Source organism: Polyodon spathula, chromosome 25 (genome assembly GCF_017654505.1).
Source record: "Polyodon spathula isolate WHYD16114869_AA chromosome 25, ASM1765450v1, whole genome shotgun sequence".
NCBI classification, from domain to species: Eukaryota; Metazoa; Chordata; class Actinopteri; order Acipenseriformes; family Polyodontidae; genus Polyodon; species Polyodon spathula.
In genome coordinates this window covers 20,501,201-20,515,945 of record NC_054558.1, presented here as the reverse complement: position 1 = coordinate 20,515,945, position 14,745 = coordinate 20,501,201, and the positions used below count along the sequence as shown (strand labels likewise).

The following is a 14,745-nucleotide window of genomic DNA, read 5'->3' as shown; positions in this document are numbered from 1 at the left end:
TAATAATAATAATATTGAGGTGAGGTGCTTTGATTAATCTATTGCTGAAGAAAACAAAATACACATAATATTCATGCAGTAAAAATCTCGCAAGCAAGACGAATGAAAAATGACATCTCCCTGCCACACACCATTTCAAAATTGTATAACCCGTACACATTGTAAGGCGCTTCCCTCTGAGGGGCGCTCAAGCTGCGTCATTCTAGATTTCTGAAACGGAACAGTTTCGAAGATGAGCGCTATTGTGTAACTTCCTATCAGTGCCCTTGCCCTGCTACGCCGTTGACTTTCACTTTCTTACCCCGCATCATGTCCGGCGGCAGAGTGAAACACAGGTCCGTCTCTAACTCAGTAGATTCGGCTGTCATCTCGCCCGGCGAGCGGGTTCTCAGAGAATGTCACACCCTCTACACCGACCCGGAGAACGGTAAATATTATGTGAAACAGCACACAATTGGATTGATGTTCATTCGCACGGGTAAACCAAGGAGGAGGAACGGAGTGTAAATTCAGTTATGTGAGATCAACTTCCAGGAAAGACGTACACCACTGTGATGCGAAGTTTGTATTACATTAACCCGAAAACGGCCAGTCCTCTTGTAACGCGTAAAACAACACAAGCCATAGTATAACTACTGCAACAACTGAATCGCTGATTAACTGGTGTAACTTGGGGTTTACAGGTCCGTGCAATACACTGTGTCCTAGCCCGGGCTTCCAGAACTTTCGATTCAGACTCGGCAGTTTTAAACTGTCTCCTAGTTCAGAGAGACGGTATTGTAACTGTTCCTTTTCTGACAACAAACGGATGTAATACATTATAACAGGAATTTACACGCTAAAACAACAGTAGCAAACATCGGTATTTGAAACATTGAATCAATTCAGAATATAGATATTCAGTGCGGTGCGTGCAGACAGTTGCTACGGTATCCAGTATTTTACAGTTAGCTCTGTTGCACAGTACCAGGTGCTGTCATTTATCTACTCTGTTATTAACCAGTTGTGCATGTCATTATAATTGCAATGTATTTCTACATTAGTAGCACAGCATGCTAAAAATTAACATTATTGATTTTGAACAATGTGAAGCAGTATGTAAACTGCACTGCAGTAAATTGGTATTTTTTCAAAGACTTGTCCAAAAATTACCATATGCCTTTGGGGTGGCCATTGCCCCTTGGTACAGTCCCATTGCATTTCCACTGTAGCGCCACAGCATTGCCTAGTGTGATGTTTAATTAACCCCTTAGGTTGTTTTAGTTGCTTGCTACACAATTTTGAAGGATAATACACACTTTAAAATTCAAAGTAACTTTGAGAGTGCGCGTCTTTTTATTTGAGACACTGTATTCTGTGTTACAGTGTAGAGCAGGTGGTGCTACCACAGTCATTCCAGAATCTAAAGGCTTTTAACAAGGTGCGTCTGGTAATTAGCATTCATAGAAGACGTGCACATCGTTAAACCCCACCTAGGGGTGTAAAGTGACAGCTTCAGCAGGTCAAGACTTCACGCTTGACAGCAGAAAAAGCAGAGAGAGAATTAAAAAGCAAGGTATTGGCACAGATTGCCTTGTTATTTCTAGTTAATTGTAGATCAATCCAAATTGGCTTAAACCCTGTGATGCACCTTGTGCTTGAACGACTCCCTAATCTGATATTACACTTGCAAAGGAAAGACCTAGCGGAAAGGATCCTGCATAAACAGAAATGGTGTTCTGTCACCCGAGAGTGAATAAAAGGAGGTGAGATTGCCTTTATATTTGTTTAGGCTGGTGTGTGAATTCATTTTATATTCAAAGCCTTGGTGTCGCAGAAGAAATGATATCTGGGAGCTGGTTTAAATATGGCCAAAGTGATCAGTGTTAGTGCTGAGAACCATTTTTATAATCCCTGCTTACCAGTGGTTTCTCATTTTCAGGTAGGAGCAGACCCCTTCTCCCAACACACAAACTTAGTGATTTTTTAACTGGTCATTACAGTGAAAGGGGGTTCCATTTCTTTATGTGTGTTTAAAAAATGACAAATTTTATTTAGAGGGTGTTACCGTCTGGTAATTGGACTGTTATACTCAAATGCAAATTTTTTTGCAGGGGGGGTGGTGCTGCAGAATTAAATATCTGTTTTAACCTTGCAGCTTTTGTTAAGCAAATTAGTCTTTGCACTGCTTTAGTGGAATCTGATCATTGATTCTTCATCAGCTGCAGTTGTATTCAGTGCCAGGGAGCAAAATAAGCTGCAGGTGCATCAAGGCCATTTATCAATGTCAAAGGCAGATATGTAAGGAATGGGTGGGTGGAGTCATAGGGCCTGCCAAGCTGTTATATCTGCTTTTAACAGTAGTAGGTCAGAAACAGTTCAACACAGCTTTCCCTGCTGTGGCAGGCATGCAAGTTGATAGAGGCCCAGAGACAGTCTGTAGTTCAAAAAAATAATTATTTTATTATAAATACGCAAAAAATGAAAGGGCACAAGGGCCAAAACAAAGCAATTTAAACACAAAAAGAAAGACAAAAAGCAAAACTAGCAAAAATAATAGTTTCCAGGCTGGTCAATGCCTTCACTGGATTTATCAAAGTTCAAAAATCACACACCAAAAAACCACCAACCTGCTTCCTCAGCTCCCTCTTTCCAAATGAGAAGCAGAGGCCTCCTTTTATGTCAGGTGGCTGGGTGCTGATTGATCGTTAATTAAACTAATCATCTAATCAACCCCAGCCACCTGTACACAATGAACCCAGGCAGGTAGGGGAATTTAACCCCATCCCTGCCAATTTCTAAAGAGCAGAGCTGTGCTCTGCCACACCTGCACTTACATATTCAAGTCAGTTTATATTGAAGTGTGTCTTACCTTCTTTATTTTCCAGGGCTGATAAAGATAGCTAACAGCCTTGGTCTTCAGTTACTCCCTCCTCGAAAGAAGATCATTGTGATGATAATGGGAAACCATTCAGCAGGGAAGAGCTCCTTTATCAACTGGTAACCGGAACCCTTAAAGCTGCTTTTCTGCTGTGCAAATCGAGTCCTGTTTTAAATTCCTTGTGCATTCACTCGTATTTGTCTTATCTTGCAAGAATAGACAGTGAGTCCCATATTGAGACATGCCATGCCCTGCTGTATCAGTGTCACAGGAATGGAAAGAAGACTCCCATTGCATAGCAGTTTGATCCATTCCTGGTTTTACTATGAGTTTAGTAAGACTCACCTGAGATTGTAACCTGTACACTGTGGCTAATCAAGCTCCTGGTAAAACCTGGAATGGGTGAAACTGCTATGGATTAGGAGTCCGTCCGTGATGTCAGGTTCACTGCTGGTCTAGCTGCTTGAACTAGACTTACTCATCTAGACACTGGACAATATGTTTGGGGCTTTGGGTAGAACAAATGGTCTGTGATACCCCATAATAATGTCTTGCTGACCATACCCACGCCACTAACGATGAAGGCAGGTGCTATTATTATTATTATTATTATTATTATTATTATTATTATTATTATTATTATTATCAGAACATTATAATTGTACTACTTTATGTAAATGCAGTACATGCAAACAAGATGGTGTTGTGGTAGAAAACTGGTTTTATGTAAAGAGCTCAATTTAATTTAGTAGGACAGACATTGGCCTGAGGTGTTTTTCGAGTGCTTTGCTGTAGTTGTTGCTCAGGCTCTGAAACCTGAGCTCCTGCTTGTTTATCACAGTTGAAGAGTGCTAACTGTGCTGACTCAGATAGTGGAGGGTAGGACTTGTGTCAGCTCCTGCTCTTTAAGACCTTGGACTATAGCAGTCACAGGCAGTGGTCTTTGCAAGAGAATGTAAACTCTCAGCTTGGTTAGAGGTGGCCACATAACACTGATAAACATAAAACAAGCCATTAAATCTAAATAGAAATTAAAAAAATAAAAAACCAGACAAAACCATTAACGTGCTAAATTTGTTTATATACAGTTTAAACTTTTAGATTGCTTTGTCACTACTCTCTCAGTGATATTCTAAGTGTAGTTGCTGCTAATAAGTTCCAGTGGGGTGTGGCTTACAGTCCAGTGGTGCTCATCACAGCTGTTCCTGTGTCTGTCATTGCAGGTATGTGGAGGAGCACATTCAGAAGACAGGGGTTGCGATCGAGACGCAGGGATTCACGTTTATCACAAGCGGTCGGAAAAGAGAGTCACTCACAGTAAGCAGTTATTTCAGTAGACTCAGGGATGGAAAGAAGACTCCCAGTGCATAGCAGTTTGATCCATACTTGGTTTTACAGTGAGTTTAATAGGACACATGCAAGCCTGTTACCTATGCACTATGGCTATAAGCTTGTAGTAAAACCTGGAATGAGTGAAATTGCTATGCAATAGGAGTCTTTTTTTTTTCCAACCCTGATACATCACTTAAACTTTGTGGCCTATATCTGTGAGCAAAGGCTTCTTTCAAGACATGCGTTACAAGCACATAGGACCTTTAACAGCAAACAGATACAATGCTATCACAGTATTCTATAGCACTGTCAAAATCAGATAGTTCCCCAAATGATAACGGTGCTGTACTGTTACTAATACACATGTCCTACTTCAAATCCAATACTCATAATCACAAGATGTGTTGCTCTACCGTGCATCCCAACACTGTGCAGTGTTTAAATATGCATGTACGAGGTACGTGGATTTTTGGATTTGAAGTCTGCATGTTTTAATTTAGCATGTGATGCTTTTGCAGCAGCTCTCCTTGTGTTTTTTTGCTTGCTTCAAAATCCAAACCAAATAATTCTGCTCGCAGCACCCTTGCCATTAGATGAAACCCTACTGAGTCATTGCATCTGACAGTGGAAAAGGGTTAACCTGATCAGCAGCCTAGCATCTGTGCACCAAGTTCTCTCACACACATGGGGGGAGATTTGTGATGTTTGTTAAATGTTTTCTTGATTCCCGAATTTTGAAGTAAAGCATGGTGGGTGTTTGAAATGTAGTAATTATTAGCATTACTTTTAGTATTAGTGTTATTATGGATGGTAAAAAAAATGACAAATTTTATTTAAGCAAGGGAACCCTGATTAGAGGGTGTTACCGTCTGGTAATTGGACTGTTATACTCAAATGCAAACTTTTTTTTTTGCAGGGGGGTGGTGCTGCAGAATTAATACTGTTCCATCTAAACCTTGTTTAATATTGTATCATGATTCAGTCACTGCAAACAGTATTAATGCTTCTTGACAGATTCTGCCTACAGTAAATACAAAAACTGTGTGTTTTTTTGCAGCAGTCTATTCCTGTGAATTAGCCTTAGAGGACTGTTGAGACAAGCTACAGTAAGAATAAAAAGCATGAGGCACGCTTATAAATAGATCTAATTAATCATTTACTGGAACCTGGGTACCTTCTGATACCGTATGAACCTCGTCATTTTATGCTGTCCTTAGGCTTCTTTCCCAGCAGCCGTCAACTCTGCCAACTACACTTAAATTTATTGCATCTTAGAGTGATGTATTGTAACTATTATAATGGCACAGTCCCTGAGTGGCTGTTGCTAGCTTGCATCATATTTTAGACTAGCTTTATAGCTAAGAATAAGGCGTTGGCTGCTGTGTGCTGCAGATCAGACAGTGTGTTCAGACACCAGTTAAGGAGACAAAGATGAATGCAGAGATGACCTGTGCTGGAGGATTATCTTCTATATACAGGAACTGCTTAACTGGCCAGCTCAGTTTAGCTCCACTGTTAAAAATCCCAACGCTGATCTGAGGCATGTCTGTCATGCGATGGAGCAGAAAGAAGACCCAGTCTATAGTTTGTCTCTTTTTTTATAGGGCAATGCAACCCTCCACCTGTACCCACATTTCCAAACACTTCAGGAGTTTGAAGGTAGGAACGTTCCTGCACTTTAATAAGCTTTTTTTATTTGTAAATAAAAAACGGAAGATTTTTTTAATTTGCATGCCTTTATGAATAAATTATACCTGCAGCTAAATCTTTCAGTTCCAAAATGTGTATTGGGCATATGTCATTAATATATTTCTTTGTTGCATTAAAAAAAAAAAAAAAAAAAACATTTACACAGCAACTCTATCAATAGCATATTAAAAAGTTGTATGAGCATTCGTGTTCAACACACTTAATCATTTTTTAAAACTGCTGTCATTTTTACAACAAAAGAGTTTGTTACAAATGGGTGCCATGCAGTGTATTGCTTCTCCATTCAAATTACTTGAATTGAATTTGTACAAAAAGAAGGTTTACCTGTGTTGCTTTTTTCTTTTTCTTTCCCGGGATTGTTTTTAAAGCAGGGCATTTCATTCCCATAAAGAAGGTGCTTTTCTGCGGTTTCGTTTTAAAGGATGTATTACAAGTGGAATAATATATTTGGTGTTGGCCAGTAAGGGCATGTCGTTAATGGGAGGGTCCCGTACTGGGTTTCTGCAGTGTTCCCTCAGTTCACGTTCCTCAATATGGTGAACATTGTAAATCAGCTTAGCTTGCCTACTTACTGAGCAAAATGTTTGGATTAAAATGTTGGTTTGTGATGTATACCACAAACTGGATTTCCTTGTAATCCGTACCAGATCTATGTTATTAATGTTACTGTTTCTTTACATTTTAAATGAAGAATGAATGCTGTTCAGCCTAAATCACTGTTTATTTTGTCCGTGCCCACACTTGTTTTGCCCTTTATACAATTAGCGTAACCCGTGTGCTTTATACAATCAGCTTCTAAGTTTGTAATGATTATCCAGCTATGCATCCTTATTCCCATGACAAAGCAGTTTCTATTCTAGGCTGTTTAAGTTGTCGAGGATCCTTCTTTGCAGGAGTGAGTCAGACCCAGGTAATATTAGAAGACCGCAAAAAGGAATTAAGTGCAAAGGTCTCCCTGTGAAAGTTTCCATTTAAAATAAGACGTCCTGCCATTTAGAAATGCTTATAATAGAACCTAACCCTTTGTGCAAGTTCAGTTTTCAGTGCAAACAGACAGCAATGGACTACAGTTGACGTCACTTAATGTTAGTTGTGAGGTTTCAAGAGAATTAATGGGTTTTGCCTCAGCTGCAGTACAGTGTGTGTGGCAGTCAGCAGAAGTTCATTGAAAACCCACCTACTTCACCCCACTCTGAAATTGTACCATAACTTAAACACAAATTGGAATAAGGACCCATATTGCTTCCTATTTAAATAGGCCTACTAGTAATTAGTTACGATGAGAAGATTGTATCCATGTCTTTATATGTTACAATACTATAGATAATCTGCTCTACAAAACATCTACATTCCCTGTTAGTCTGTAGCCACCTACTGGATAACAAACACATTGCATGGAGTATTTACAGAGGGATGAGGTCCCATTTGGTTTGGTTTTGTTCCTCAATATCTCCTGGTGTCGGATGTAAGAAATAAGGGCTCTGGGTTTAAAAAAAGGATGTACTGTAACGTGCATGTGAAATCTTTTTTGTAATGTCCTACTGTATACAATAAAATCACGCCTTTAAAAAAACAAGGTGATAAAGCTGTCAACCCGGTGGATGAATCTTGCAATAACCTTGTTCCCCAGATATTGTAACAGAGCAATATGTTATGTACTCTACTGCATGGCCTTTGTGTTTGTGATGCACGCAGCAGATTAATCATTGATTGTGTCTAGAGCCGTGGACAATGGCATATTCAAGGCTTTGGTTAATTCATTGCTGTCATCCTGTCCTGTCCCAACGCGGTGCAGTGGTTTTGGTCGCATTGCCTCTTTCCCAGACGCCGAGCCCTGGTTGACTTCTGCTCCACACTGACATAGTGTCTGTCCACCTTAATGAAGGCGACATTTGGACCTGTGCTTGACGTCACAGCCGGAGATGCAACATAAAATACGTCAGCTCTGGGACAGCTTTGTAATAGGGAGCAGGAGGGCAGATAATCCGGGCGGTTCTGTGCCAAGGAGAGTGTGGTTTTCAAAACCGTGTAAATCGGTTTGTTTTTTTTACAATTCCCTTGTCCTGGGTCAGTTGCAAGTGAAGGACCCCCCTTTCATCACCACCTTCAATCAGAATGTATGACATGCTTCCCGACCATTGCCCTGTCCGTCACACCAGTTTTGTAACAACGTAGCCCTTTGCTAAAGAACACAGTGATTACACTAATGCAAGGCTAATTGTTAAGCAACATGCTTTTCCAAATGCATTCTCAGTGAATGCATTTGGAGTTAAGGTTTATCTCATTAATTCCCTGATGGAGAAATACCATTGTCAAAATGTTATGCCCTGCATGTACGTGCTATTTAAAGGCAAATAGGGTTATAGACGCACCTAGTTTATTTGATTGAGTCCCAGCCCAGGTATCTGTCACATGTCCCTGTGTAAGGCTAGAGACGTACAATACAGTCACCAGTTTAAACTGCATCACAGTCTTGTAGAACGCACTTGTTTGCATCAGCCTCAGAGTGGGAGTACTGTGATTGAATTGATCACAGTTTAAATTGGCTATGAACGTCATCCATATTTTTGGGCTGGTCGGGTTTATTGTTTCCCTGTAATCAGTTATTGCTGTAAGTCCCCGTGGGTGATTTTGGACAGAAATGAAATTTAAGTGCTGACCTTGAAGTGAGCCTCACTGCCTGTGAATCCTAGTCCTTGTTCTGTTTTCATAGTTTCTCAGTCTATTGTGTTGAGTATTCAAACAGCCCTCCATAGTGTATTGCACCAGTTTGAAAACCGGTCCTGTATTACCAGCTCTGACACTGTGCTATCCATGCTGTATAATGATGAACAGAAAGATTTGCAAATCAGTGAGTGAACTGTACACGGTACCGTGAACTTTGTATTCTACTGTTAAACAGTAATAAATGTCATTAATCTGCCCTGACCTACATAGGTGCCTTTGCTGGACTATTAGGTGATTTGTGTTGCTAGGTTACCTTGTTGAAATCTCAGTAGCTTTTCAAAGACAGCAGTGCAGCAGTGTTTCTGTATGCGTGTACGTACATGTTTATGTAATTTGTTGCTGCACGCATGTATATTTTTTGAGAAAGTTGAATTCATTTATTTAGGCAAGACTGACAGGTGCTCTGTCTCTTACGGTACATGTACTCAAGTCTCTCAGTTTAGGAGTGTAGTAGTTTTATTAAGGGCACATTTCATTTGCATATTACTGGGCTTGTTTTCATCATTTTCATCGCTTGCCCTAAATCTGCAGATTAAAACTAAACCATTTTGTCTCAGCTGACAGGCGCATTAGTTATTATTAGGTTTGTTATATAATGATGCTTATTTGACTGCGCTCATTCGTGTCACCAGGGAGTCTTCTCCCTTGACTTCGATGTACCTGGGAATAAATGTAGCTTGTCAGCAATACAGTACCAGGCCTCACATAAAAGTGGTTGAAAAACCTCTTTGGGTTTCTGCAGTGAAACATGCAATGTTTGGCTGAATTGGAGCAGAAGTGGCTGTGTGTGTAGATGACAGAGAGTCACTCCACAGTCGTTCTTCACTGGCTATCTTTATTCTTTTATTCATGTAAAGCTGCCAGTTGAAGAGCTGTTGTGGGTGACCATGACCACTTTGTTCGTTCGCTTCTGTAGCTTTACTCTTAGGAGCCAAGGCTGACTGTGGCTGTGTGTTGTTGTTGTTGTTGTTGTTGTTGTTGTTTACACCACAAAACTTCGATTGTATTCTATTCTGGATCTGGATTAAGCGATACTTAATGTGTAGTGTAACAGTGGGAAAAGCATGGGGGATAATTGCAATATCAAAGTTGTAAACTTTTATAAGGGTAACCCAATTGAACTGTGATATACAGCATTAGTGTCCGTGGCATTTAGTTCACCGATCCCCGTCTTTTTAATGCCACAAAGGGTAATGCATTAGCAAATTGAGGTAGTTTGACAGGGGTTAACACTATAAAAAACATCTTTACATGACCAGAGAGGATTCAGAAATTCAAAACCCCTCCTCACTCCTTCTCCAAGCCTTCCCAGTTTGTAGATGTTTTATATATACATGCAGTACATATATTTTGTAGGTGTATCAGACTACCTCTCTACTGAGATCTCCACCTCCAGACAGAAGAAGTTCAGCCTGGTGACGTTCATAGATACCCCAGGGCTGGTGGACGGTGATATGAAGTACCCCTTTGATGTGAATAGTGCCTTAGCTTGGCTTGGTAAGATTCGCTAAAGTTCTTTCAGAAAAGTTTGCCGACATTTTGGCTAACATTCTATTGCTGGTTTGATTGATCTTTTGGACCCTGAAAGCACCAGACCTTCCTTGGTGTTTTTATTTTTTAAATGCTGTGTGAAAAGCCATCTAGATGGATAAGTGCTAGTGTGATAGGATTAGTGGGCGGTCCCCTGGCAGCCTTGGTGCAGCACATCCTTGACTGCCAATTGAGTGCAAGCAGAGATGCTGGATACAACTCAAACTTACCCAGAATGGTTCAGAAATATAAGAAGACACATGCTAAACTAAATCATTAAATCATATACATAGATAGCTACTTTTTTTTTAACTTTTTGAAAAAACTTTGTTAACAATTAAATAAAATACACAAAAACAATATTAAAAAAAAAACACACAAAGTGGAAATCAGTGACATAAAAAACACTCTCTGACCAGCGTGTCAAAACTGCAGTAGATAGATAGATAAGGGTAATCTGAGAAACAAGTAGGTGTTGAATTGAACCTCTTTAAGATACATTTTGCTTCGTGGAAGCAGCGTGCAGACAGGTGCTCTCATAGACCAGTGAGCTCCTGTGTTTGTTTGTGCAGGTGGGCAAGCTGACCTCATCTTGGTGTTCTTTGACCCCATGGGTCAGGCTCTGTGTAAGCGCACTGTGGACATTGTGGAGCGGCTCAGTGAGACGTGCGGAGACAGGCTCCTCTTCTATCTCAGCAAGGCTGATGAGGCGGGCCGGGAGACTGACAGACAGGTAGCACCGTGGTCACCTGACTGCGCTGCCTCTAAATGAGGCGGTCAGAATCTCACTGGGCAGACTTCGTTATGCTACGCTGTAACCGGGATTATTGTTCGTATTATTTCAGAGAGTAATGATGCAGATAGTTCAGGAGCTTTGTCGGAGACCCGGCCTGAACAAGTGTGGTTTTGAGATGCCTACGATATACATACCCAACCCACAGAAGGTAAGGTATCTGGCTAGCTGGCTATGATTTTAATTGGATACAGTGTGGTCTAAATACAATTATAGTGAGCAAAAACAAGCAAGATCTTCAACGGGAGTCCCAGCAATAATATATCTGCAGCCGTGGCCAAAGGTTTGCGGCACCTATAACTAGGATTGAGACATCATTTAAAAGAAAACTATATGTACGTAATTTAGATCTTTTATTTAACATCATGTAATCATAGAAACTACAAAATGATATAGCAAAAGTCTATCGGAAGCCATAATAGTAGTACAGTACCTCGTGTTAGATTGTTGTTGCTGTGCATTTCATATTCAGCATCTGTGTGTGTGTGATGCTGCTGTAAGCATAATGTCTGCCCTGTGAATGCCTACTGCATATCACTTGCAAAAATAATTAAGAATATTCTCTAATGTGCTGCAATGAATATAAAAGTAAAGGTGCAGACTGAACAGTATGTTACAATTAAAAGCAGCATTCACCTTCTTATGCGGTGAAGGTAAACCTGTATGTTGCCATAATCAGCATGCATCTTTCTTCTAACAGACCTTTCAGTTAAATGGCTGCTTAATGGAACACTGTACCTAAGGGGTTTCGAGAACATTTCGATTGCACACTGTTAGGTGCTATGAAGCTGTGCCATGCAGACTGTGCGTAATCTTCCACTTGTGATAAAGCAATGTGAGCCACTAGCATTGTTAAGTAAAGGGCTTTAATTGAGACTCTCATCCTGTAATTAATCTTTCTGTGTTGATGTTGCATAGCTAGGATTGACAGAGAGAGCCAAACTGGTGCATTTCCTTGAGTCAATAGTGCAAAACACCTAGGTAGCCACCTTCCTTGTGTGGACAGGGTTATCGTTTGTATAACTTTCATTACTGCAGGAATACTAAAAGAAACTACTCGCCTCCCCCAGTATCTCATTGTTTTCCCAGGCAAATGGCATCAAGTGTAAATGTTCTACAAAGAAAAATAGCCTTCAAGTCATGTTCTACAATACAGGATCAGCTCTCCTAGCTAAATGTATTAATACAAAGACAAATCTTATAATATGAGCAGGAAATGTTGTAAAGCTTAAAGAAATCACTAACAGCTTTCAGGCCAAATACTTTTTTTAATCTGAAGTTTCTGACGTGCTGGGATTGGAATGAGTTTAGCAGCTTTTGCTCAGACTAACACCAGCAGCTGGGATGGCCTTTATACTTTTAAAGAGTTTGATAACATGAGCCGACCTGTAGTTACACAGCATGGCTTCAGCTGGGAAAGGTGCTGTGAGTTTTGCTCAGCTGGGAATAATGTTTGCCTGTCAGCCCAGCTGGTGTGTGAACCAGATTGATGGGGTTTGCAAGACGATCGAGAAGACCATTAGCCAGGCTGTGCAGAAAACACTCAACCAGCTGGACAAGGACTGCGACCTGATCTGCAGAACCATCAGCAATCAGATTACACTTGACAGGTACTTCTGGCTTTTACCTTGAACACTGCACATCAGGAGTGAGTTAACCCAATCCTCTTACCTTGAACACTGCGCATCAGGAGTGAGTTAACCCAATCCTCTTACCTTGAACACTGCGCATCAGGAGTGAGTTAACCCAATCCTCTTACCTTGAACACTGCGCATCAGGAGTGAGTTAACCCAATCATCTTACCTTGAACACTGCGCATCAGGAGTGAGTTAACCCAATCCTCTTACCTTGAACACTGCGCATCAGGAGTGAGTTAACCCAATCCTTTTCGATGTCTTGCAGTTGTTAGTAAAGAATTAACAGGAAAGGTGTTGCAATGATGGACAGGGCTGCATGTTTGTATTTTAAAACTGAAATGATTGCATGGGGTCGTTCAGGTGACCTTGATGAAGGGCAGTAAGGGGGGGAAATGTGGCGTTGGCTCAATTCCCCTTGAATAATACAATTTTTAGTACCACAGGGGGTACTGAAGTGCAAAACTATCAGTAACTTCAGTTGAGCTATTCGTGTTCTTAAAGGTTCCCCCGCAGCGATCTCAGTCTTTTGCTGCGGTTGCTATGGAAATAATTGGCAGCACGTGTAACTCCAAAGGAATTTGAATGATTCAGAGCTTTTAATTACAACTCCAGTACTGTAAGCCTCTGCAGTCCCACAAGAGGTGTGCTTCTAGCTGGGCTTCATCTGATGAGAGGGTGTCCATGCTAAGGAGCATCCCTGCTTGTGCGGCTCCCTAGGAGAAGCGAAGACTTGGAACACAACCAGGACACAGCGACGACGCGTCAGCTCAATCCAGAAGAAATACTTGCATAAGTTCACTCTGTTCACCTCATGAGTTTCGAATTCCTTTTCTTGTTGGAAGCTCATTGATATCAGTTGACTGACGTGTTTCTCTCATTTTCTCAGGGAGTATGTGGGCTGTAATAAAAGCTCTTACTTGCAATCCCTCCTGTTTGGCGCTCTGGGGACTGTGCTGCCTGTGCTGCTCGTGATTAGTCTCCTGCTGAACACTTTCTCCAGGGACGAAGTAGAGGGAGCTGTGGGAGAGAGCCTGGCAAGCCTTCTGCACTCAAGCACTGTATGTGTACATATAAGGATATGCAATTCTACTGTAACACTTCAGTAACTGTATCCTGGTGGTATGCAAAACACCTGGCTATCCCATTCAAACAGGGGTTTTAATTAACTGAAAAACACCTGGCTATCCAATTCAAACAGGATTTAATTAACTGCAAAACACCTGGCTATCCCATTCAAACAGGGGATTTAATTAACACTCAGCAGCATGTGTTAATCATTAAACAAAACTATTAGAACCAAATACCGGCCCCCTGCGTTTTTATAATGTTTATTTATAAATCTGCCTGCCTAAAACAATGGCTTTGCACGCAAAACTGTTTTAAATACATTTAGGATCTTTGTAAAGTATATAGTACAATAGTCATACTGTTTAACTCCTAGAACTACTGTAGGTATTATATTTGTGGACAGCAGGGAGTTGTAAGCTGCACTAAGAATCTTGTTTCTTTGTGTTGGCAGAGTGTAATGATGATTTTGTGGGGCTGGATACCAGAAGACGGGCAGATCTGGCTCCTGCTTATTCTGCTTGCCACTTGTTACCTGTTTTTGTCTTTGGCAAAATATCGTGCAAGGTAAGGCTCTACCTTCTGTCCCCACCTCGAACAGATTGTTCCCAGCTTAGGGGAACGCACAAAGAAACTTGCTTTGCTTCCAATCAACACATCACTCAAGCTCAGGTTTTTTTTTTTTTTTTCTTGTCTACAGCAAGACTTACCGGACCCTTACAAAGAGGGAAAAGCGATGCCTTGCACAATACCAAGATTATATTCAAGATGCCGTGAAACACAAGAAGGTATAATAATGAGGTCTACATGTCACCGCAGTACTGTTTATAAGACTGTTTGTCATACATTTTGCACAGGAAATACATGCATTGTTAGGGGACATGTTGTAACAAACATATTGCTGTTTTGTTTTTTTTTTTATTTTATTGCAGAAGCTGCTGTACGAAGAGTATTTGCGTCACTGTGCTGCAGAGTACGATCTGGGCTAGAAAAAGAAACGTCACACACAAAGCCATGGGAATTCTCCTGTGAGATATGTAACGCTCGTAAACCAGCAATAGCCCCTGTACTGTACAAGCAGTAACTGATGT

At 40.8% G+C, this 14,745-nt stretch overlaps 1 protein-coding gene across 3 annotated transcripts; it reads left to right on the top strand.

Moving 5' to 3' along the window:
* Positions 1–302: 302 nt before the first annotated feature.
* si:dkey-98f17.5 (uncharacterized protein LOC569123 homolog) lies at positions 303–14,679 on the top strand. Of its 3 annotated transcripts, none has more exons than XM_041227951.1 (12): positions 303–427; positions 2,868–2,979; positions 4,084–4,177; positions 5,797–5,851; positions 9,986–10,126; positions 10,732–10,892; positions 11,005–11,103; positions 12,417–12,562; positions 13,476–13,647; positions 14,109–14,221; positions 14,355–14,442; positions 14,587–14,679. In XM_041227951.1, the coding sequence occupies exons 1-12, from the start codon at positions 310–312 to the stop codon at positions 14,641–14,643; spliced, it is 1,356 nt and encodes a 451-aa protein (XP_041083885.1). In that variant the 5' UTR covers positions 303–309; the 3' UTR covers positions 14,644–14,679. The 3 variants fall into 3 exon arrangements, with proteins under 3 accessions (XP_041083885.1, XP_041083884.1, XP_041083886.1); XM_041227950.1 differs by having other exon boundaries at positions 13,476–13,659; XM_041227952.1 differs by lacking the exon at positions 2,868–2,979 and having other exon boundaries at positions 348–427; positions 13,476–13,659.
* Positions 14,680–14,745: the final 66 nt, after the last annotated feature.